The sequence below is a fragment of the Cervus canadensis genome, chromosome 2 (assembly GCF_019320065.1).
Source record: "Cervus canadensis isolate Bull #8, Minnesota chromosome 2, ASM1932006v1, whole genome shotgun sequence".
Taxonomy (NCBI): Eukaryota; Metazoa; Chordata; class Mammalia; order Artiodactyla; family Cervidae; genus Cervus; species Cervus canadensis.
Window position 1 is genome coordinate 8,883,525 of NC_057387.1, and position 24,409 is coordinate 8,907,933.

The 24,409-nt window shown below is 54.8% G+C and overlaps 1 protein-coding gene across 1 annotated transcript; it reads right to left on the bottom strand.

The window, feature by feature from the left end:
- Window positions 1-261: 261 nt before the first annotated feature.
- On the bottom strand, window positions 262-24,175 carry LOC122430955 (sodium/potassium-transporting ATPase subunit alpha-2). Its single transcript, XM_043451939.1, has 23 exons — window positions 24,026-24,175; window positions 19,186-19,290; window positions 18,928-18,987; window positions 17,316-17,519; window positions 16,526-16,639; window positions 16,140-16,274; window positions 15,328-15,445; window positions 13,100-13,368; window positions 12,029-12,227; window positions 11,792-11,901; window positions 11,529-11,663; window positions 10,311-10,500; window positions 10,019-10,194; window positions 6,783-6,919; window positions 6,187-6,337; window positions 5,936-6,104; window positions 5,550-5,704; window positions 5,172-5,295; window positions 4,824-4,969; window positions 4,489-4,619; window positions 3,240-3,341; window positions 3,054-3,145; window positions 262-2,256 (listed from the first exon to the last, which is right to left on the bottom strand). Exons 1-23 carry the CDS (start codon window positions 24,035-24,037, stop codon window positions 2,228-2,230), a joined length of 3,063 nt encoding a protein of 1,020 aa, XP_043307874.1. The 5' UTR covers window positions 24,038-24,175; the 3' UTR covers window positions 262-2,227.
- Between the last annotated feature and the right edge of the window lie 234 nt (window positions 24,176-24,409).

A 24,409-nucleotide genomic window follows, 5' to 3' on the forward strand; every position in this document is an offset into this window, starting at 1 on the left:
GATGGTTCTTGGGGTGGGTTCAGCTGTGAGGAAGGACGGCCCCACTATATTCTCTTCTGGATCGTTTTGCAACCTAACTTCTTCCTTTCTCTCTTGCTCCACTGACATCATCTGTTCCCAGGTTGCTTCCCTCTGATCCTTACCTCCTGCCCTCCCTGCTGCCTCCTCTACAAGCCAAATCTTGCCACAGCACACACTTCAGCATCACAGTTTGGGAGGGAGGCAAGTGGTAAGTATAAAAATCAGACTTGTGGAAGGGACTTCTTTCATAAAGAAATGCAACTTTATTGTTTTCAAGTACATACACAGTGCCTCAAACTAATGTCTTACGAAAGGTCACCAAGTAAAGGTCTTGCAGATGTTTCTTTAACAAACATAGCAGATGATAATTAGCCCATGCATTCACTATTGCTAAATGGATATTCCTAAAGTGTCCAAAGAGTATTATTTTAGGAGACTACATGTGCCACCCCTAGCAGTATTGTTTATGCTCTTAATTTGCTAAACAAATGCCATCTTATTGATTGTGCAAGATAAACCTTTGTCCATGGTCAATAAATCTCAAATCCATCAGGCCCAAATTAATATGGTTTCCCGGTTCGTTTTCTAAGCCCCAGGCAATGACTCGTTATTTCAAGGTACTTCGGATAAACTAAAATTCCAGTGTAATGAAGTAATAGCCTTTGGGAGGTTGTTTATGGGCCTGGTGTTTATCTTCTGTGCTTCCTTCCTTTCTGCCTTAGGTCTTCCATTTTCCTTAGGCTCTCTCTCACACTCTGGGTTCACCTAGGTGTCTCTCTACAGGATATTCCCAATGCCTTCTAATCTAAGCCAGGCTTAGCGAATGGGCAGCGCTGCCAACAGCACAGAGGGGAGGTGGGAGGAGGTTGAGGAGGAAAAGCATCTTCCTGTAGGGACCTGAAGCCAGCTCCCTGTCTCAAGGGAGAGTGGGCACAGTGATCACAGCGTGAAGGGCATTTGCCTGGGCGGAACAGCCCTGCCATCTGAGAGACCAAGGCAGGACTCCTAATGCTTTCTCTCTCTTGTCCAGAGGTTCTGACCACGTCCATGACCTAAGCTCATTCTGTGTGTCCCTGGAAGACCAGACGTTTCTGGAAACTTCTGCACCCCCATTCTAGCCCATGGCCTGGGACCTTCTTTTCCAGGGCTGGCCTGGCAGTGCCTGGGGGTGGCGCAGGTTCATCCGGGTGGCATGACGGAGAGGTGGGGAGGGGCAGGAAGTGCGCTGGCAGCGCCCCCTCTCAGCCCCGCATGGAGCTTCTGAGGCCTTGGCATTCTAAAGGCCAGGGTATGACCAAGGATGCTGACAGAGAGAGCTGGAGTTTCCGTGACACCCGGGCCTTGGGGACCAGCAGACCACAGAGCAAGTGTCTGTGGGGACCGCCACAGGCCCCGTGAGTGTGCAGCCTAGTGACGCTCCCCAGATCGCTTCCTGGCCCTGCCTCTGCCGCCCCTCTCTGACCCTGGAATTTGGTCTGCTGGCGGGGTACTCTAAAGGGCAGGACTCAGAGCTGGGGCCCAGACGTCAGTGTCAGATGTCCTCTCATTGACCTCTCTCCTTTTCTGCCCACCTCCTCCACCATACCTGACCCTCCCACCTGTCCGAGCAGCTCTCCTCTAGCGTTTCCTAAATGGCCTTGACTGGCAGACAGGCCAGCTTCTCCAACTTGTTCCCTTTCTGGCCTCAGGTCCTAGCACTCACCAGGTGGTTTCCAGGTCTGAAGGGGAAGCAGGGGTCAGAGTTGAGCGGGAAGCAAATGAGGGGTAAAGGTCAGAAGTGGGGTGAGGCTGGGGAGATAAAGGGACCTTGGTGATCGGAGACAGCTCCCCTCCTCCTGGTTTAGACAGACCCCTGCCTTTTGGTGTTGATCTGTTCTAGTGGGAGGTGGGGGTGAAGGGGCAGGGACTGCGGAGGGCTGGGTTACCCTTCAGTTCCTTGGATAAGACAGACAGCACGTGGAATGGAGCAGGATCTGGGGAGGGGATCCTGACATGTAGTGTCTAAGCTGACTGCTTCTAGTTAGGCCTCTGGGGCAATCACCCCAAGCTAAGTTACCCTCTCCCCCAACTTGGCCTGCTGAGTTGCCTCATTCTCTCGCCCTCCCCCCAAAACACCCCAGTGTTTTCCACCCCTACCCAATGCCATCCTGGTGACACCTCCAGGGCCCCCCATCTTCTCTGTGCCTGCTTCTTTTTTCCAATGGGCTCAGTAGTAGGTCTCCTTCTCCACCCAGCCTGTTAGAGAGATGAGGGGTGGGGGCTGCAGCATGAGCTTAAAAACAGGCTCCTAGCACAGGGGACGGTGGGCCCAGACTGGGATGGGGGTGAAAACAGAAATGCCAACAGGGACTGTTTAAGTAATAAAAGAGTTGCTTAAGGGCAGCCGTCCATGGCTGCTGTGCAGAAATGGGGCCTGGGGTCAACAGCACCTGTGATTTTTCAGGAGAAGTCAGAAATTCAGATTTTATGTGAAAGCCCCTACGTTTTCGATATTAGGCCAGTTGAAAAATAAACAAACAAAAAAACACCCGCACCATATAGGGCAGCCAAACCAAACAATATCCACGGACCATATTTGGCTTGTAGGCCATCCGTTTTCGACCTCCAGTAAGTGACCAAAAGTGCTTGTTGGGGGAAAAAAAACACTCGGTTGATGATGGGACTTGGGAGGCCTGCGCTGCAGTGCCAGTTCTGCTGCTCCTCCCTTTTGGACCCTGAACGAATCAATTCACCTCTGCCCCTCTCTTTGTCTGTAAAATGTGGAGGTGGGACTAGATGACCTCGGAGGGCCCTTCTAGTTCCGATGTTCTGTGATTCCTGGCGGAAGGTGGAGGGGACCGGAATCTGAGGGGAAGAGGTTCCGCGGGACCACGGCTCCAAGGCCCAGGGAGCCCAGGATGGAGGGCCCGGAGGGAAAGGCGCAAGGATCCGTAATAGGGATGAAGTCCGCGTTCAGAGCCCTGGAGGGGTAGGTACCTGGCAATGGGGGGCTGCACTTTGGAGGGGCCGGGGTGAGGCACGGGGGTGCTTACCACCCGGATATCGCCGCAGGATCAGCTTCCGGACCTCATCATAGATGAAGATAAGGAGACTATAGGGGAAGGCGCAGAACCACCAAGTGACCCTGAAGGAAACAGGAGTGTCAGGAGCATCAGAAGTTGCTTCCAAGGGTCCAGAACTTGGCTCCTAGCAGGTGGCCCTTCCGAGGGTTCACTCACTTGAGCGGGTACATTCGGAGAGCCACACCCATGCCCGGGCAGTAAGACAGAAAGGCGGCCAGTGCGGTCTCCTCCAGGAGCCCAAAAATCAGAATCTTGTTCCTGGAAAGGCAAAGAAATGAGGGTAAATAGGATTTGAGGGGAGGGCGAGAAGGGGCGGGGAGCGGGGGGGAGCAGAGATCCAGGGTGACCCCTGGTGGTGGAAGGGAGAGAGGCGGGAGGAAATGCCAAGGAAAGGCTACAAACGATGTCTTCCCATGCCTGCTTCAAACGCCCTCTTCTCATGCTAAATGTAACCAAAGAGAGATTGTACTTTTTCTTCCTACTGGTTTCACCACCGATTGTTGTCTATAACACATACGTTCATTCATTGAAGAAATGTTTCCTATGTGTTGGGTGATACCATTAGTGATTTTACCTCCGTGGAATCTTTTTCTCTTGTGCTACCTTTCTTTATCTAACAAACATTTCCCCTTCTTCTCCCTAGGATCTTAATGCCATTAACTTCACCAGAGTTTTGGCATCTTTTTTTTTTTTCTTCTTAAAGTAAGAAATTGTGACAAAACTCACGGGAATTGTGCCCACTGTTTGCAGTAGTAGAAAAGAAAGAAAATGGGAATGATACCTTCAGCACTGATCACCATCCAGGCGGGAATTGCAGAGGAATCCCTGAGTGCCCCCCAGATTCCAGGCTCTGTGACGGGTGAGGCACCCAATGGGGGCTCAGCCATTCCCAGCTGGGTGACCTCAGGTATGTCAGAGCATGGATGTGAATCACCTAGCACAGTGATTGGCACCTGCCACTCACACTAGTAGAAGGCCCTGAACTTGACTCCGCGTAACTCTCTGCCCTGCAAGGCAAGTGCTATAAACTGGAGCCACCTGCCAAGTGGAGAGGCGCACAGGAGCTCCTGTATTTAGGACTGGCCCAAGGGTGAGGATGGGTGAGGATTAGCCTGTAAGATGGAAGGAGTGGAGAGAAGACGTATGGGGAGAAGATGAAAAGGAAGATGGAAGACCATAGTGAAGGAGATTTTAGAAGCAAATTGAAACTCATCAGAAATAGTCATAGCCCTCCTTCCTCTTCTCTCATCTGTTTCCAACAATCCTACGGATATACAGCTGGGCAACTGCAGTCTGAGACTCCAGCAGATCTGGGCCTGTGTGGGTGGGTGAGTGCACCCCGAGTGTGCTCTGCCCGGTGGGCGGGGCTGGTGGGCGGGGCCGGTGGGTGGTGGGCGGCGCTCACTTCATGCCCTGCTGGAAGACTGAGTTGCGGCGGGTCTTGCAGATGATGAGGTCAGCCCATTGCACGACCACAATGCTGGCAAAGAAGGCCGTGTGGCACGTGAACTCCACCACCTTCCGCTGTTCATAGGTCTAGGGGAGGGCAGGCAGAGAGAGCGGTGAGAGAGTGAGAGGAAAGGGGAGGGCCAGAGTTCATTGTGCTCCAGGGCAGATGTTAAACCCTGGGCACCTACACCACCCTTAGCCTCCAATCCCACTGGCCGCGACTGACCACTCCTGCCAGGCGTTCAGCCTCACCCTTATACGCAGGCATCTGCACTTACACAGCCCACTCACCCACTCCTGTCCGTAGCTGTCCTCCAGGTCATTCATGGACCGGTCATCCCAGTCCAGGCGGATTCCCAGAAGCCGTGAAGGCAGAAAACCATTCTCTGCCAGGATCACGAAGTAGGTGAAGAAGCCACCCAGAGCTTGGATCATCCCTGTGAGCGGGCAAAGGACAAAGGGCAGGGCCTGGATCAGAGCAGGTAACAGGGTGGAGCCAGCCCCTATGGGCCAGAGATGGACATCCCTGACCCTTCGGAGGTGGCCCCTGTTCTGGAATTTTGCAGGGGGATCATCCCTTCAAAAGCCAGGAAAGGCATCCTCTTGGGGTTCCCTCCTGAACCCGGGGTCTGGCCGCACCGATCTGTCCATAGGCCATGCTGATGAGCCTCTCATTCACCAGCTTGTCCGTCTGCGGGTTTCTCGGCTGCCGCTTCATGATGTCACTCTCAGCTGCCTCATAGGCCAAGGAGATGGCAGGGACCTGTGTGAGGGGGCCGTGGAGGGTGGGGGGCATTTGAAGGGAGAGGGTGGGAGCAGAGGATGACCAGCAGTGAAGAATCTTTGACACAATTCAAACACTTACTAAGTTCCCCAAACCCTCCCCCCGCAGGCCTGTGCTCGTCTTCTCTGCAACGCTCACAGCCTGCTCGGGTGCCCCTGCTGCACCTTTTCCTCCCTCTGCTGCCTATCTCTACCCACTGCACCCCCACGACCTCCTTCAACCCCTGGCCTCACCATGTCAGTGCCCAGGTCAATGCAGAGGATGGTCACGGTGCCCAGAGGCAGGGGGATGTTGGCGATGATGAACAGCAGGAAAGGGGTGATCTCAGGGATGTTGCTGGTCAGGGTGTAGGCGATGGATTTCTTCAGGTTGTCAAAGATCAGGCGGCCTGTGGGGAGGTCTTGAGGGCATCAGGGAGACTGGAGGGACCCTCCTCACCCCTGGCTCCTGAAAGCATGGCTGCCTGTCTTCCCAGTAGGGGGAGATTTTGTATTGGAGCTAAATCAGAAGGTGGATGCCCGAAACCCTGAGTTGAGTCTGTAGTTGAGGTAAAAGGCAGGGAAGCAGCTGTGCCAGCTCGGACATCCGGGGAGCCACCCCAGCCTCTGCAGTCCCTCACCCTCCTCCACGCCGGTGACGATGGAGGCAAAGTTGTCATCCAGCAGGATCATGTCGGCGGCCTGCTTAGACACGTCGGAGCCGGCGATGCCCATGGCGATGCCAATGTCCGCCTTCTTCAGCGCCGGGGAGTCGTTCACCCCATCCCCCGTCACCGCCACAATGGCTCCCTGCGGAGAGGGTACAGCCAGAGCTGGGGGTGCAGCCCCTCACACGCCTGGCCCTGGCCCTGCCCCTTCCCCCCACGCTCACCTGCCTCTGGCAGCCCTCCACGATGATGAGCTTCTGCTGAGGAGACGTCCGGGCAAAGACGATCTCCGTGTGATTCTTGAGGATCTCGTCCAGCTGCTCCGACGTCATGTCCTTCAGGTCAGAGCCGTGCACCACACACGCCTTGGCTTCTCTGGAGGCAGGGGCAGAGCCAACTGATGCCCTGGAGCCGGGCACCCCTGCCCCTCCTCATGCTGCAGGGACTCCCCCAGCTTCAGTCCTCCTCTCCTCCTAGAGCTCAATGCCCTGCCTTTCCCACTTCCCTCTTAGAGGGGATGACGCGCAGTCCTCCCCGTGTGGCGTCATCATGGTCATCGGCACAGCGTGTGAGGCCAGGCGCTAGTTCTTTTACCCGTATCTCACTCCTAGAGCATCCTGGCAGCATAGAGACTACCCTCATCTTGTAGTTGAGGCAACGGAGGCTCAGGAACGGAAAGTGATGTCTTCAAGGTTACACAGCTCAGCCTGGCCACCCACTCAGGACCGGGGAACCAGAGGTTAGGACCAGATAGCCCGGGATGCTCGAGCGTCCTGTGGGAGAGGCTGAGTTGATGGCGAGGGGCCCTGCAGAGCCTCACCTGGGGTTGACTTGGCTAACAGGAATGTTGAGCCGGGCGGCAATGTCCTCCACTGTCTCGTTGCCCTCTGAGATGATGCCCACGCCTTTGGCAATGGCCTTGGCTGTGATGGGGTGGTCACCGGTCACCATGATCACCTGGCAGGAAGAAGAAAAGAAAAAAGGAAAGCAGCATTAAGGTTTTTTTCCTCCTTTTATTCCTTCCCCAAAGACTTCCAACTAGATAGTGGGACTGGAAGTGGGACCAGTGGATAGTGGGACTGGATAGTGGGACCAAAATGACTGAATGGTGTGTGTTTGGGAGGGAAGAGGAGAGAGAGAGATGTTAGGTTGTGTTCAGGAGATACAGAGAAAGTTTGCCTAAATGGAGGAAAGCCTCTCTGATGGAGTCACGAGTTAATGAGGGTCCCCTGGAAGAGGAGCCTCTGGGATTGTTTAGGAGTTTGGATTTCATGGGATCGAGGTTGTCAGAGTTGGAAAGACTCTTAACAGCTCCTTCATTTCACTGATGAGGAAATAAAGGCTTCGGCTGTTTGTTTTAGCCCCTTCGGTTGCAGCCCCGTCATTGCTGCAAGTCCCAGGAGCCAGGATGGACATGGCTTTCTTAGTGCTCAATGTGAGGGCTGCTGGCATCCTGACTGGACTGGGCAGGAATGGGAGGGGACACCGCCTCTGTCCCTCCGTCTGCCTTCCATCTCATGCTCCTCTGCCTCTGCCATCCCTTCCTTCACCATGGGGTTCCCTGCCTCAACCATGACGATGTTCACTGCTGCTGCTGGAGAATGGATGGAGCTGGGTGAGGTGGGTGGTTAGCATCTGAGAGGCTGGATAAGAGGCTTTTATAAGTGCCAGGAGATCAGACCTGGCTTAGGACAGCATTTGCATGTGGGGGTTTTGGGGGTGAAACCCACAGATCTGAGAAGGAAGCTTCTTCAGGCCCCACTGCCTTCTCTTCCACCCCCAAAGGCCATACGGGCCTCCCAACTGAAAGACACAAGCGTCTTTGCAGTCCTCATCCTTCTTTGCCCCCTGAGGGGTTTGGCGCTGTCCACCACCCTCTCCTGGAAGCCCTGTCCTCCCTTGGTAGGCATATTCCTGCTTTCCCAGAAACATCTCCCCTGGGCATCTTACAGACCCTTCCCATGTCAGGGCAAATAGACCTAGTTATCTATTGCCACCACCCTCACTGAACCTGCCCCTCTGCTCCCCACCTAGGATTCTGTCCCTCTGTTCACCCAGTCCCCCTGTCTTTTGGATCTCCCTTGCCTCTGGATTTGAGTTTGCTCACCAAGTTCTCAAAGCATCTCTCAGGTCATTTCCTTGCCTGTGCTATTGTGTTAACTTCTTACACTGTCTCCCTGACTGAGTTAACTCTCCTCCAAGTGCAGCCCCTGCTCCATCTAGGTCTAGCCTCCTAAGAGCTAGCCCTGTCCTGTGATACCTGTGACTCGCAGTGGCTCGCGGGGTAAAGCCCAAGACTGGCATTTAAGCAAAGTCCTTCCAGCTGGTCCTGGCCCTGGCTCCGGTCTCCATCCCAGCCGCTCCTCGGCCATCTCCCAGCGCCCCCCCACAACGTGCCCTGAACAGTCCAACCACGGCAGGGTACATGCTGTTCCCTGCTCCTACCTTCCGCTCCCCTCCTCCTTTCAAAACGCTCTTCACCCTTCGAAGACCAGATCAAGTATCATGCCCTCTGTAAAACTGTCCAGTGCTCCAAGGTGGACTTAACTGCTCGCGGCTGCTCTGAGTTTCCCGGACATGCTTTCCCTAGGCCTGGAGACAGTTCTGATCATGGCAACAGGCTGCCTGGTGACAAGGGGAGCAGGGGCTTTCCGGATGAGCTGGCTAGGCTTCCTCTAGCCAATCTCCCTCTTAACAGCAGTTTTATTTTGGGAAAGCTACTTACCGCTCTGAGTCTTAGCTTGTTTTATTTTTAAATGGGAGCAGTGATGCCTACCTTACAGACATAGAGTGGTGGCAGGGTTCAGAAATCACATATAAGTACATACATACACACAAGCGCTTGAGTGTATTGGTTAAAAAATAGCAGATGCCTTGGCTCAAATCCCAGCGCTACCACTTACTAACTCTGAGGCCTTGGGCATGTTACTTTAAGCCTCAGTTTCCCTTCTGTAAAAAAAGGGAAAATCGTAGTGCCTACTTATAGGGTTGTAGTGAAGATCAAATGAGATCATACAGATTTGGTGCTTAGAATACTGCCTGGTGCATATTCCAGTGGTGGTTGCTGTTTAGTTGCTCAGTTGTGTTCAACTGTGACCCCATGGACTGCAGCCCGCCAGGCTCCTCTGTCCATGGGCTTCTCCAGGCAAGAATCCTGGAGTGGCCTGCACTTCCTACTCCAGGGATCTTCCCGACCCAAGGGTCAAACCCATGTCTCTTGAGTCTCCTGCATTGGCAGGCAGATTCTTTACCACTGGCGCCAATATAAAGCCTCACAAAACAATGGGCTCTTTTTATTATTAGAGTATCTGACCCTTAGCAGGTGCTCAAAGACCCTAGCTGTTGAAATTGTTCTGTGATTAATTTCAAGGCATCTTTCTCCCAGAGGGATCATGAGCTCTGGAGGCCAGGCACTGTATTTTATTTGTTTTTGTATCCCCAGTGCCTGGTTCAGCCCTCAATAGACAGACTGAGTTGAACTGATCTGGGAGTAGGTGAGATGTTGAAAAAGGAGGAACAAATGATGGCCTCAGAACTGGCACCAGCACAGGCTAAGAGTGGTAAAAAGCTGTATCTTGGAAACAAGAAAGTAACCACGATGGAAGGAACTTTTGTTTGTTGAACACCAGCACCTTGAACAGAGCCTGGTACAGACTTGGCAAACAATAAATATTTGTTGAATGCAGCACCCGTGTAGCACAGAAGAGGGAGTGGTTGTTGAGAGGCCTAATCTCATCCCAAGCAGCTAGAGAGAGGGAGCGGGCAGTGACTGGGAAGGGGAAACAACCAGATCTCCAGCAGGGGTGCCTGCCCAGCTTGAAATCAGAGTGGAAGGAGCTGTGCCCCGGAGAGAGAGAGGATGGGCGTGGGAGACTGCTTACTCTGAGCAGAAGGACTGAGTGGGAGTCTGAGGCAGGGCTGAGACTCCCCTTGCGATGGACAACTCCTCTTGCTCAGTGGGAAGGAGGCCACCAGTGGTTGGGTCTCCCCAGGGCAGCAGCCCCCATGTCCCCTGGACCTTTGGTGTTTGGCAGGAGGGACGAAGTGAGGCCTTACCTTGATGCCTGCACTCCGGCACTTGCCCACAGCGTCGGGCACGGCAGCCCGTGGAGGGTCAATCATGGACATGAGCCCCACGAAGCAGAGCTTCTCCGTGGGAAAGTTCAGCTCGTCCGTGTCAAATTTGAAGCCCCGAGGAAACTTTCCAGAGGGCAGATTCAGTTGACAAAAGCCTGAAGAGGGCAGATGGGAGGAGTGAGAGCAGGCTGGTGGTCGCCTGGGTGTCCCCCGGCACCTCTCATCTCAGAGAGGCTTTTCTGAGCCTTGCTCCCTGCTTCTGTCCCCTCACCCAGGACGCGCTCCCCAAGTCCCCCCAGCTCCAGGTAGGCATTCTGGAAGGCATCTTGCATCTCCTTGTCCAGAGGGATCTCCTTGCCCTGCACCAATATGGAGGAGCAGCGGTCCAGGATGCGCTCAGGGGCCCCCTTCATCACCAGCACGTGGCTCTGGGGGCTGTCTTCTCGCTCGTGGATGGACAGCTGGAGAGAGAACAGGCAGTTACAGATGGGGCCAGACTTGTCTCAGAAGCTCCAGGGCCCAGCATGGGGCCTGGGAGAGAGCAGAGGGTGGTAAAATCCCCTTAATAAAATAACCCCTGAGCCATTGACCGCTCTCAACATGGGGAGAGTCTCTGTGTGTGGATGGGTGTTTGGACCTCATAGTCATAACCCTGTAACCTGAGGGTCACTTTCCCATAGGAGATTTATTCACTCAACAGATATTTACTCTGATCACTTAGGACAGGCCCTGGGCTAGGGGCGAGGTGGCTCTGTCATCAGCATGCCCCGTCACCATACTGGGTTCAGGGGGCTTTACCCACATGGCTTTTTAAATTTTATCTATTTATTGGCTGCACTGGGCCTTCGTTGGTCCATGAGCTCTTTCTCCAGTTGCGGTGAGCAGGGTCTGTTCTCTAGTTGCGATGTGTGGGCTCTCATTGCCGGGGCTTCTCTTGTGGAGCATGGGCTCTAACGCACACGGGCTTCAATAGTTTGCAGCTCTTGGGCCTTAGAGGGCGGGCTCAGTAGTTGTAGTGCCTGGGCTTAGTTGTCTTGAGGCAAGTGGGATCTTCCCAGACCAGGGATTGAACCCGGTCCCCTGAATTGGCAGGCAGATTTTTAACCACTGGACCACCAGGGAAGCCCCACCCCTATGGTTGAGGCTGCTGTCCTGGCATTTAACAGAGAGGGGCAGGCTGGGGGACACCTTAAAGATATTTCCAAAGTATGATTCAACTGAATGGAATGGAAGGGTTGGGGGACTGGAGCCAGAGGATGTGGAGGAGAGTTCAGAGGGTGGCAGCTCATAGTAAAGAAATGAAGGTTTGGGAGCTGGGGACAGGAGGTGGTTGTAACCAGACGTCTGGTCACCCATGTTGCCGGGGGGATGAGGCAGGGGTGAGAGGAGGTGATGCTCAGATGGCCTCTCTCTGCCTGCGGATTCCCCCTTGACTTTGCCCCTCACTTCCATCCCTTCCTCTCCCCCTGAGCTGGCATCCAAACCCCACCTGGTACTTATTGGTTGAGTTGAAAGGGATCTCTGCCACCTTAGGGTTTCTATCCCTCATCTTCCTCACGGAGCCGCAGGACAGCTCAATGCACTTGAGGAGGGCTGACTCGGAGGCATCACCTGCTGTGTCCCGCTGCCAAAGAGAAGAATTCAGTGTCACGGTGGAGGACCAAGCCCGCCATCCTCTGGGCAGCCACAGGGTGTGAAAGGGGAAGCTTTGTGTCAGGCAAGGGGGTAGACTGTGGGGACCCGCCACCTTACCTTAGACACAGAGATGTTTTCCTGCCCTGCCTTGAACACAGCACGGTTGCAGAGACCAGCAATCCGGGATAGGGCGGTCCACGTCGGGGATCGTTTGTCAAAAGTGGCCCCTGGGAGGAAAGGAGGGAGAAGAAGGAGGCTGGCTCCCCTTAGAGCCCTTATCTCATCCCACCCACCCTGTCAGCTAACCCCGGTGCTCTGAACATTCCCCCCACTCCGGGTAGAGCGCCCAGTCACCAGACTGATCTTCCGTGGTGTCGGCCTCATGGATCTGATTGTCGAACCACATGTGGGCGACGGTCATGCGGTTCTGGGTGAGGGTGCCCGTCTTGTCGGAGCAGATGGTGGAGGTGGAGCCCAGGGTCTCCACCGCCTCCAGGTTCTTCACCAGGCAGTTCTTCCGAGCCATGCGCTTGGCTGTCAGGGTCAGACACACCTGGCAGAGAGAGTGGGCAGTAAAAAGGGCTCCACCTGGAGCTGGAGATGACCTTGTTCTTACCCCAGACCATGGCTCTGTCCCGCCTCTCTTGATCCTACTCCATGAACATTGAGAGGGACCTAGGTGTAAGTTGTGAACGTGTTCCACTTTAGACGTGTTGAGCTGAGATCATGAGTGTGTATTTAGGTGAAATGTCCAGTAAGGAGTTGCAGATACTTGGCCAGAGCAGGGTGTAGGTGGGTGCATGTCATCAACGTGGAACAGGCACCAGGAACTGGGAGGAGAAGCGCTCACTCGGTGCGTTAGGAGAACAGAGCACTGAGGCCTGATGACCAGCGGGGGCGGGGAGGAGGAGGAGACACTGGGGGGAACAGGGGAGAGCGGAACCAGGGTGGCACCCTGCCGCAGCCGTCCGCGAAGGAGAGGATGCTGGGAAGGTGGGCAGCAGGGTCCATTTCAGCAGCAGAGTGAAGGATGGGAGCTGAGGAAAGGTCATTAGATTTGCTAGTCAGTCACTGGTGACCTTTGAGAGAGGCTTGACAGGAGGGCTGGCCAGGACGAGCTCCAGATGGCCGTGGAGAGATGACTAATACGAGGACTGTGAGGAAAGGTGACTTGAAAAAGCTCTGGGAGAGAAACTGAGCACTAAGACACAATCCAGCCTGAGACTTTTCTTCCTCAAACTCTGAGCCAGGTACCAAAGTGGACTTTTTCAGACTCACATTCTAAGCCATGGAGTAATGAGAAATCGAATGTGTGATTTTAGGGGCTGGAAGTGAAAAAACTGCAGGAAAGCTATACGCCTCTCTTGCTTTTGAAGCAGGGGAGCAGAGCCCTCCCCAGGTAGCCCCTCAGCCTGACCCACTCACGGTGACAGTGGCCAGCAGGCCCTCGGGCACATTGGCCACAATGATGCCGATAAGGAAGATGACCGCCTCCAGCCAGCTGTAGCCCAGGATGAGAGACAGCACGAAGAAGGAGACCCCCAGGAACACGGCCACCCCTGTGATCAGCTGGATGAAGTGCTCAATCTCCATGGCGATGGGCGTCCGCCCGACCTCCAGGCCGGAGGCCAGAGTGGCTATACGGCCCATCACTGTCCGGTCACCCGTGGCGATCACGATGCCCCTGGCAGTGCCTGCAACACAGGAAGGGACACCAGGTCGGTACCCTGGGGATCCTAGGAACCGAAGTCCCTTCCTGCTTCCTGGGAGAGGAGCACCAGCACAGCATGCGTGAGCCAAGGACTCCCGTCCTGGAGGGTGCCTCCTGAGACGACCTCCCTTGGCTTCCTCTCCCAGGACAGAGGGCCAATCCCAGAACTCGGTGCAACAGCCCATTATTCTCTCCTATACTTGGACCTGGGGTGGGGCAGGGGAGCAAATCCTTGCAAATAAACTCAAAGTTCACATTGAGGAGATTCAGTGAATGAAATAAAGTATTGCCTGTGGTTATTTCAGTAAAATCAGTCTCATCTCTTAGATCTTGTGTGTGCTCAGTCGTGTCTGACTCCTTGTGACCCCATGGACTGTTGCCTGCCAGGCTTCTCTGTCCATGAGATCTCCCAGGAAAGAATACTGGAGTGAGTTGCCATTTCCTTCTCTAGGGGATCTTCCTGACCCAAGGATCAAACCCACATCTCTTGTATCTCTTGCATTGGCAGGTAGGTTCTTTACCACTGCGCCACCCGGGAAGCCCTAATCTCATACTTGCTATCATTTAAAAATATAACAATATTTTTGAACACAATATATTGTGTTCATAAATAAACTCATAAGTAAAGCACTTATGGATTTTCCCTGTAGTCATAAGTTTTTCTTTCTCGACACTAGGTACAAATCTCTCTAGAAGAAGCTAGGCAACCACTAGCTCTTAGGTAGACATTCCAGGGGTACTCAGGGGAGGAAGTGCACTGTTGCAGAAAGCGCCTGCATTGGAACCAGCCAAACCTGGGTTTGCATGCTTGTGTGAATTCCTTCCTACTCACTTTAATAATGAAATGAGACAGTGCTGTGATATACCCTAAAGCAGCATCTGGCACATAGTGGGCACTCCAAAAACATTAGTTCCATTCATTTCCTCTCCTCTCTCCAAAGTCAGTTCAGGGCAATCAGTGGCATGTTTTACGAGGCATTTTTATCAATTGTGGGAAATGCAGAGCAACTTCCAGAATCTCAGTACATTAAAACTTTAAGAAACAACGTGTGGTGATTTTTTTGCTGTGAATCCAACTTGCTGAAGGAAAGGAAAAGCCCAGAGAAACAGACACACAAGAGAAATGAGATACAAGAAGGAAAGGTGTGTGTGGGGGGATGGGGAGGGGGAGATACGAGGCCTCTTTGACCCACTTTCTGAGGCTCATCGTCTAGTCAGGCACTTCCTCCCACCAGCTCGGGTCCTGCCTCCTCTCCAAGCCAGCCCCGACACCGCTCACAACCACAGAGGGTGGGGTTTCGGGTCACTCGGTGGTGACAGCTCCAGGACCTCTTCCTGGCCTTTGGTCATCTCTAGAAGCCAGAGCTGAGGGCCCGCTGGGCAGCCTCTGCGTGACCAACAGTTCCTTTTGGTGAAGCCCAGGACTGGAGGCGGCCTGAGGAAAGGCCTGAGTGTTCACCTGGACCGGATGCTTTCTTACCCCTTCCCCAGTCTGGGTCCTGGCCAAGCAAGGGTCAGGAGATGAAGCAACTAGTCCTAGAACCAGGAGCGAAGGGGGCCATCAGTCAAACCAACGACTTCTAGGAGTTGGGGCTGGTTTGGAGTGTGTGTGTGTGTGTGTGTGCGCGCGCGCGCATAGTGGTCTTGGCTCATATCTGAAGGCTTGGGAACCCGCTCTGTCCTGGGGTGGGCGGAACAGAGCCCTTACTGTGGGGAGGTAACTATTCCATGGAGTCACACTGCCCCAGCCGATTTGCTGCCCTCTGGAGAGATTATTCCTGTAATACTCAGGGCTCCAGACCCTTTGATCCCCTTCTCCACAGCCAGGCTCTTGACAAGCAAGCATGGCCACAGCCCCCAGTCCTGCCTGGGGACCCAGGATTCAGGCTCCTCCCAGTGCTGCTGCTGGAAGCCGGGGCTCCCCACCAGGCTGGCCTCTCACCTTCCACGCAGTTGGTAGAGAAGAAACAGATATTGCGGGTCTCCAGGGGATTCTCGTGGGTGAACTCGGGGGAGCGGGTCTGGGGTTCTGACTCGCCTGTCAGGGAGGAGTTGTCCACCTGAGGAGGAAGGCAGTGTGGGGTCATCCGACGGGCAGACACGCTTGCGGACACACAGCTGTGTCCTGACTCCAGCCACACTCAATCACCATGACACTGGAGACAGAATTACACTTGCTCTCATCACATATTTATAGTGTTACTCAGCTATTGTCCCTGCTCTGGTTTGGAATCTGGGCTCACTGACTTCTTCTGTGACCTTGGGCTGGTTACTTAACCAACAGCGCTTCTGTTTTACTCATCTTTAAACGGGCATGGAAGCAGAATTTCAGCACCACACAGCTACAGGGGGCACCACTAACGCTGTAGTCTGTGAAAACGGCACCGTCTAGGGTTGTGTGTGGCAGGGCTTGTGTGACCAGGCGCAACACCCCTGGGTGACTACACCATTTGTGCAGAGTTAAATTCGATAGCCTGTGTGAACGGCTATAAAGCATCTGACCCATAATAATACTCGATAAATCGTTGCTATGAAGTGGATATCAAAGGAACACCCAGGGGTGCAGAGCATCCGTGGCACACAGATATGAGAAAGAACGTGCCAGCGCTAGCAGAAGATGAGGTGGGGCTGGGCAGGGCGGGTAACTGACACCCGGACCTGAGGCTCCCAGACGTTAAACCTCCCACTGGCCCCTCTCAGCTTTAGACAGCTTGCTTTTTAGACTCAGCCAGTGCTCTGACACGGCGCCCTCACCTTACAGCCGTGAGAAGAGATGATCCGGAGGTCGGCGGGCACGCGGTCTCCACCCTTCACCTCCACCAGGTCTCCCACCACCACCTCCTCCGCGTTGATCTGCATCTTCTCTCCTTCTCGCACCACAAGGGCTTGCTGTGGGGAAGTCCCGGGCATCTCAGGTTGAGCTCATCTCTACCCCGACCTTCCTCTTTCACCAGTCTCCCCCCTCACCTCCAACCCCACAAGGAGAAGGACAGACCTGGCACCCTTAGCAACAACATAGGTCCCAGTGTGGAGACCTGGAGGGTCTTTTCCGCCCAAGCCTCCATCTCTGAGCACAAGGAGTTGAGAAGAGCTAAGCCAGACTCTCCCAGAAACCTTACGCCCCAGCCCCAGCCATCTACCTGAGGCACCATGTTCTTGAAGGAGTCCATGATCTTGGAGCTCTTGGCCTCCTGGTAGTAGGAGAAGCAGCCAGTGACGATGACCACAGCTGCCAGCACCACGCCCAGATATAGCTGGTAAGGAGAAAGGTTTTGAGGGACCTGACTTTTCCCGGCCCTAGAGGGCCAGCTGCCACTCAGGATGAGAACTCAGCACCGCCTTTGTTTGTGTCTGGAAGTGAGAGTGGTGGAAGAAAGTCCTCTCTCCCATCTCCCCCTCAATCCTCTAATCCCCAGCCACCTAAGACTAGAGGGAATGGGAAAATTGTATGGAGTTCCCAGGACTAGGACTTCTCGAGGGAGGAAAGACCTGGGGGTGCAGACAAGTCCACTTAAGTGTGAAGGCACAGGGAGGGACTGTCTCCACCACGAGTGTGTGTGTTGAAGGGGGTGTTTCTAGATGTGTATAGAAGGCTTCCTGGTGGCTGAAACGGTAAAGAATCCACCTGGATGTCAGGAGACCTGGGTTTGATCTCTGGGTCAGGAAGATCCCCTGGAGGAGGTCACAGCAACCCACTCCAGTATTTTTTCCTGGAGAATCCCATGGACAGAGGAGCCTGGCTGGCTACAGTCCATGGGGTCGCAGAGTCAGACATGACTGAGCAATTAACACTTTCACTTTCAGAAGCCTCACCCAGTGGGACTGTACACGAGGTCTTGCTCCCTGCCTCCCCCTGACCCACGGTACTGAAGATGTAGGGCTAGAGGACAGAGTCACAGGCTGGCCCGGGGGTCAGGCATGCCCACTCACATTGTCGTTGGACGGTTCGTCCTCCATGGCAGCCTGGATGCCGAAGGCCAGGAAGCAGAGGATGGCCCCGATCCACAGCAGGATGGAGAAGCCCCCGAAGAGCTGACGGCAGAACTTCACCCACTCAGGGGTGGTCGGGGGTGGGGTGAGGGCATTGGGTCCATCCCGAGCCAGAATGTCCTGGGCCCGCTGGTTGGTGAGGCCCTGAGGGAGGTGAGGAGAGGTGACGGAGCTGAGCCCACATCCAGAACCCACCTGGCCCTTCACCATTTCCTGCCAGGAACCTCACAGGGGCATAATGTCCAGGTGGAGGGAGCAATCCCACCCGGTTGGAAGGGGTGGGGGTCATCTGGAGAGGCCACATGGAGGAGGTAGCATTTGCAATGGGTGTTGGAGGTTTTGAAGGCTGAGGATATGGGCTGTGGCTCCCCCAACTCTGGGCACCTTGGGTTGAGACACATTTTGGTTAGGGCCCCAGTAATCTCCTCTGGAGGCAGCTTGGATAAGGCTCTCTGGAAAGACATCTCAGTTGGCCCCCCTGCCCCCCACCCTGCCTCATCTCTCTCTTCCTTCAGATTCCCCCCTTCACCAAGGACTCAGGAAGGTCCTACATTACTACATCAGTGTCACACAGCCTCGGTCACCACTCATCACTTTCCCCAGAAAGCTTCACCTGGCTCTGCACCCTGAGCCCAGGGCCCAGACACCCCTCTCTGGTTCCCTCGCATCCCAGGCATGATTCCAGGGCTGCACTCAACACAAGGCACTGAGCTGCTAGACTCTGCGCTCCTTAAAGGCCGAAGCCACTTCTTAACTATTTTTCTATCTGTCCTCTTGCTTATTCAATAAATGTGTACTGAGCACCTATGTGTCAGGCAATAGAGTCAGAGCTGGGCTCCAGGGATAGACAAGGTCCACAGGTCCCTGCCCTGTGAAGCTTATGATCTCATGAGGGGATACATAATAAACAGACATTACTGCCAGACAGTGAAAAATGTTATTCTAAAAAACAAGGGAAGGTAAAGGAAGGGGGCATAGAATTTTCAAAAAGGCAGTCAGGGAAGGCCTACATTTTTGATGAATGACTTACTACTTTTCAAAATGAAGGGCTTAGTAATGTGACTGTGCCACCAACTATTGACATAATCGTGGGAGGTTACTCTCCCTCTCTGAATGTCCTTGCTTTAATGAACAGGGATCCACACCTGGCTTGTCGTAAGAGTCAGGAAAGTAGGTAATCTTATCCCAGTGCTACATGCATAGTGGGCGCCCAGCGCTTCACTGTGATGGCAGGGTTCCCCCACTACTACGGGTATGTCAGTTCCACGAGAGGAGGTGTCACTGAGCTGCTGCCCAGAGGCCCTCCGCGGCCTTGGGCTGTAAGGAGCCCTGGCTTCCAGGCAACCAGGGAAGGAGCTATAGACTAAGAAGCAGGGGATCTGCTCCCTAGTTTTGGCTCTGCCACCAGCTAGTCCCTCATCTCTGGGCTTCAGTTTCCTTAGCCATAAAGAAGGGGGGATTTGAATTTTAAAGCTCCTTTTTTCCCCAAGGCTATCTCAAGGAAAAGGTTCTCTTACCTCTTTGGTGCTTCCCTAGACACCCCTTCACTGACCTTGGACAGATCCACTTGGTACTTGCGGCCCAGCTCATCCAAGGACAGCTTGTGGTCATCCTGGGGAAGGGAAGGCAGGTTGCTTTGGGGAAGAAGCCTGAGCGAGTGTCTAGAAAGCATCTGAGGGCAGTGGGAGCACAGCAGGGAAGCAAGGAGTATGCAGGCCGGTGCAGGCATCCGGGAGCCCACGGGCTGCGGGGGCAGCTCTCCCAGCGTGGGAGACTTTCCCAGGGCCTGGCAGGGTAGGCTGGGGCTCACCATGGCCACCTCCTTCTTCAGCTCATCCAGCTCCTTCTCTTTCTGTTTCTTCTTGCCGCCCCCATTTTCCGCAGTGGTGGCTGCAGGCGAGTACTCCCGGCCGGCCTGCAGGAGGAAGGGAGGACCTGGGGAGTTAGGGAGGCTCCAGCCTCTATTCCCACTGAAGGACTGGGAGCCCGGGCACTGGGAGTGGAGGCCAGCGGATTCAAAGTCAGAGCTCATCCCAGGGGAGGAGAGGGGGTGCAGGGTGGCGGGGACCCCAGGCCCTCCATTTGCAAACTGTTGGCAGAGTCCTGGGGCTCTATGTTTGAACTTTAGGAAAGGCCGAGGGGCTCAGGACTCAGGAGCCCACTCTTAGTTGTTGAGTAGCTGGGCTTCTGCTAAGATTTTGTTTGTTTAAAGAACCCTGCTCTTTAAGTAAAATAAACAAAAAGCTTAAAAACCACCATCCTACACTATTTGGAGTTCTGGAAGGGAGTGGCCAGGGTCGGGGGTTCATTGAGGAGGAAGAAGCACCCTGTGGGAATGTCTTTGTCTCAACGTGTGACTGCTTGACTCAGAGGGGAGAGGAGAGAGTTATGAATTTGGGGGGTAGGAGTCTTTGGGGAGTCAGGGATCAGGGCAGGGAAGTGTCTAGAGGAGGAGGGGCGCCCTAGGGTGTGGTGGTGGAGGGTGGAAATGATGGGCAGGGCTCATGGACTGAGAAATCAGTAGCTGAAGGGTCAGTGCGTCTGGGAAGTGGGCATCAGAGTGTCCTGTTAGGCAGGCCTGCCAGTGATGGGGTGAAAGGCGATTCACAGAACATGAAGCCTCAAAGCTCAACTGGGTGAGGAGGGGACTGGGCCCTATTTGCCTAAATAGATAAGAGATTGTCTCTGAGGATAAATCTAAAACTGAAGATACATGGGACTCCTAGGCCCAGGCATTCCTGGGTCCTCAGGTGAAGTCAGGTGGACATTCTAACTGGAGTTTCCTGAGGTCACCATTTCCCCCTCCTCTTACGGGTCTGTGGTCTCCTCACCACCCCCAGGCTGCCGGGGTCTCACAGGGGACTTTGTGGGGAGAGGGTGAGGAAGTTCTCCTTCCGAGGAGTCTTGGGTGATAGGGTAGGAGGGGGCCGAGGAGGCCTGGGGTGGTGAGACCCGTGCCTCCTCACTGCCTCTTCTTCCCCAGGCTCCTTTCCCAGCTCCTTCAGGCCACCGTCTCCCTGTCATCGAGGCGCCGCTCACTTCCTGTCCTGGACCCCAAGTGCCCGGCCAAGTTGGCAGGGATTAGTTTTTCTACACTAATGTCATTCATTTTTCTTTTTTCCCATAAAGAGAGGATACCTGGGTGGGATTTACATCAAGGGCTTTGTTCCCACCCCCCACCCCCAACCCCCGCTTTTTTTTTTTTTTTTCAGGATAATGCTTTAAAAAAAAAAAACAACCTTTTCTTTCAGAGCAGTTTTAGGTTGACAGCAAAGCTGAGCAGAAATTACAGGTTCCCATTTATCTCCTGCCCCCACGTGCAAGGCCTCCCCTACCATCAACATCTGGCCCCGGTGGTACATTGCTACAATGGATGAACCTACATGGACATATCACTATCACTCAAAGTCCATAGTTTACATTAGGGTTCATTCTGTGGGTCTGGATGAATGTGTAGTGACATATGGGCTTCCCTGGTGGCTCAGCAGGTAAAGAATCCACCTGCAATTCTTTCCCATTGAACCTGGGTTTGATCCTTGTGTTGGGAAGATCCCCTGGAGAAGGGAAAGGCTATCCACTCCAGTATTTTTGCCTGGAGAGGCAGGTGGAGGAGGAGGCCAGAGGAGGCTGGTGGGCTACAGTCCATAAGGTCACAAAGAGTCGGACACAATTGAGCGACTAACACTTTCACTATAATGACATATATCCACTATTTTAGTATACAGAGTAGTTTTACTGCCCTAGAAACCCACTGTGCTCAAGGATAATGCATTTTTTTCCCCATCAAAGAGCAGCAATCCAAGGAATGTGACAGCTGCCCTGATCACAAGAGATCATGCATCTAGCACCTAGATTCTAGCACTAGGAGAAATAGAAGTCTGACCAGTGAAATCAGGAACTGGGATGGAGGCAGTGCAGTGAGAGGTGGACACCTTTATCGCCTAGATAACGCCTAATGATCTATTTAGAAGAATGTGAGCTCTTCTAGGCTGTGTTGCTCAGAAATGCTCTTTTCAGCAAAGATGACCAGTAAGTCTTGCATTTGTTTTCATGTGAAGCATCTATGAATCAGGGCTATTTTTGGCTTCCTGAAGGCTCTCTTCCTGGGGAGACTGAAGCAGCTCAACAGAAGGAGTGGGGAAGGGTTGTGAGTAGCACCTCTCCCTTCCCCAGTGACTTAGGGGGGCTCATTTAATTGAATGTTTTGAAAAGTCCTGGATTCACCGATCTAATTCTTTGGATCCTGTCCTTGGTGGGACAGGGCTGAGAATGGTTGAAAAGCATTCAAGAGCCAAGAGGCAAGAGATGAGGCTAAACAAGCTTCTCTGTGACCCTCCATGGCTCCCAGGGTAGGATGAGGCCTGAGCATGCACAGAGGAGTGGGCTCCGACTGGGGGCCAAGGAGCCGAGCCCAGAGGATTTCTGCGTCCTTAGGTATGAAATAAAGCTCGTGAAAACTGGAATCAAAGGTATGGCTTTAACAATTTGCCAGCCCACGTATGCATGTCTGGCATGTACAGACGGTGGCTGAGCAGCAACCCCTAAGCGCCCACCCTGCTCTCTTGCAGGCAGTCGCAGAGCTGGGGACACACCGCCCCGTCCCCTCTCCCATCCTGGCAGAGATCTCGGGCTCTGCAGCCAGGAGCCTGCAGAGATCTGGGGCCAGCGGGCTGCTCAGGCAAGAAAGAAAGAGAGGAAGAGAGGACCACCCCCCCCTTTCTCCCTCCCCCATCCACAAGTCCACAAGTCCCCCTCTCTGGACCTTGAATGCTGAAGGAGAACAGAGAGTTCTTTCTGAGAGAGCCCAGGGCCGGCACAGAGTGGGGGCCGCTGGAAAGCCGCCATCGCTCCCCCCACGGCTGCCCTCCGGTGGCAGCTGGATCAGGCTCCCTCCCCACGCGGCTGTCCCTGCCCCCAGCTCCCACGCTGCCCTTGGGGCCACTGGGGGAGGCGGTGACAGTGAGCCCTTGCTCTGCAGGGAGAAGCAGGGTGTGGATGGGGGTGCCTCCCCTCTTTGGGGGTCTCAAGGCTGGTTGAACTCCAAGCTCCAAGCCCTAAGGGGCCCCAGCCTCAGTCTGAACAGAACCAGACCTACTCCCTGGCTTGCTACTGAGGGTGGATGGGAGGGAATTTGTGGGCGCTGGGGGAGAAGCGCAGGCCCCTGAAGAAGTCAAGGTCAAATCACTTCTCAAGCAGGACTTCTTGAGCTGGGTCCACCCCGTGCGAAGGCAGGGAGGGGAGAGGTCAGAGGCCCTGCGCCTCAGCTGGGGACTCCCGCTCCCTGGGGAGCAAAAGACGTCAAGGTGCAGCTGAGAGTACCCGGACAGCGTATCTTCCCACGGCCGTGAGCTCTTCCCCTGTGAAGCCCACTCGTCAGAGACCCTCACGTGCCCCCACACGGTGGTATCTACGCCCACTCGCGCACGGAGGCCTGCGCGTTTGCAAAATTGTCTCCTGAGACACAAACACAGGTGCTCACCCAGGAATATCTGCATCAACCGCAGTCTATGGAGAACACATGAGTCACCAGCACACAGACACACAGACACACACACACAGACACACACACACACACACACACACCAGTTCTATTTATAGGTCCCAGCCCAGCTCAGGAACCCTGGTGTCCAAGCTCAGAGTTTTCCCAGCTGCTAAACTTAGTGCAATACCACGTCCTTGCCTGACCTTCCCAGCCCCAGAGATGCCCCCACAGTTCCCCACTGGTACCCTCCTTCCTCAGCACCCTCCCATCCCTGTCGTCCCCCAGACCCTCTCCCTCTCTGCTGTCTTCGGCCAGCTTTCCACACCGCCAGGCGCAGGATGTAAAGGCACTGGGTCCCTTTGCTCCATATGGAAATTTCATTTCCAAGAATTCAAAGCCCTGGCCCTGCCCCCCTCTGCCCTGGTGGTTGTTAATCTTCCCCTTGGCACACTCAGCGCTGCAGAATGCCACAGGCCGGGGTGGATTGAGGGGGGTGCCGGCAGCTCTCACCAGCCTCTGGGAAAGTCCTCGAAGTAGGCGGCTTGGAGCTGGAGGACAACGCTGCCTGGGATGCCCAGGGGTGCTGGACAGGGGGGCTCAGGGCACATTCGTCTCCCTCCACACACTCCTGCCAGCTCTCCTGGGAACTCAGGGTCCCTGGAGCCGCTGTGCACAACTGTTTGGTGACTCAGGAGTGAATGGCCCCTGTCCCTCTCTCCCACCTCACACTGGGCCCCCATCCCCTCAGGCTGAGACTCCCGGAGGAACAGATACTTTCAGCAGGGGGCGAAGGTGGGGAGGATTTGACAGTTCCACAGATCCCTGCAACTGGGAGGCCAGGGGATGCAGCGAGAGAGGGGATGGTGGGTGTGTGGTGGGGAGGAGCAGGGACAGAGATGAGGGCTGGGGAGGAGGGCGCGCTGGAGGAGATGCTGGACTGGGGGGCTGCTCCTGCGGAGGTGGAGGAGAGGGCAGCGCTCGGTGGTGAACGCTGCGGGTCTGTGTACACAGCCGTAGCTGGAAGACTCTGCGTTTCAAGTTCAAACCGGCCCACTGCTCCTGGCTCCACATCCCATCCTGACCTCATCCTTTCCCTCCAGCCTCCCTCACCATCCAGAGAGCCCTGCTGCTCCCTCCAGAGTGACCCCTGCTCTTTGGAGATACTCACCCCACGGCCCATCTTGGGGCAGAGTGGCTGAGGGACCTAGACGGGAGAGGTCGCCAGGAGGAACCCAAGCCCAGACCACCAGTCTGGGGCAGTGGCCAGAGACCCCGGCAGACAGACCGAGTCAGTGAGCAACAGGGTAGCTTTAAATAGGTCCCTCTCCCCCTCTCCCCCGCCTTCCCCTTCTCGGGAAAGAAACGTTTGTTGAAACAGGATCTCTGAGGACTCCTCCCCTCCCGCCCCTTAAGCAACTGGCCCGTGGAAGGTCCATTTGTCCTGCTGGGTGCTCCCCCTGGGCTCCCCTCGCCCTCCGAGGCCTGGCACCTCCGCTGAGAGCAGCGGGTGGGGGCTGCGCCCCGTGGGGAACGCGCCCGTTGGGGACGGGCG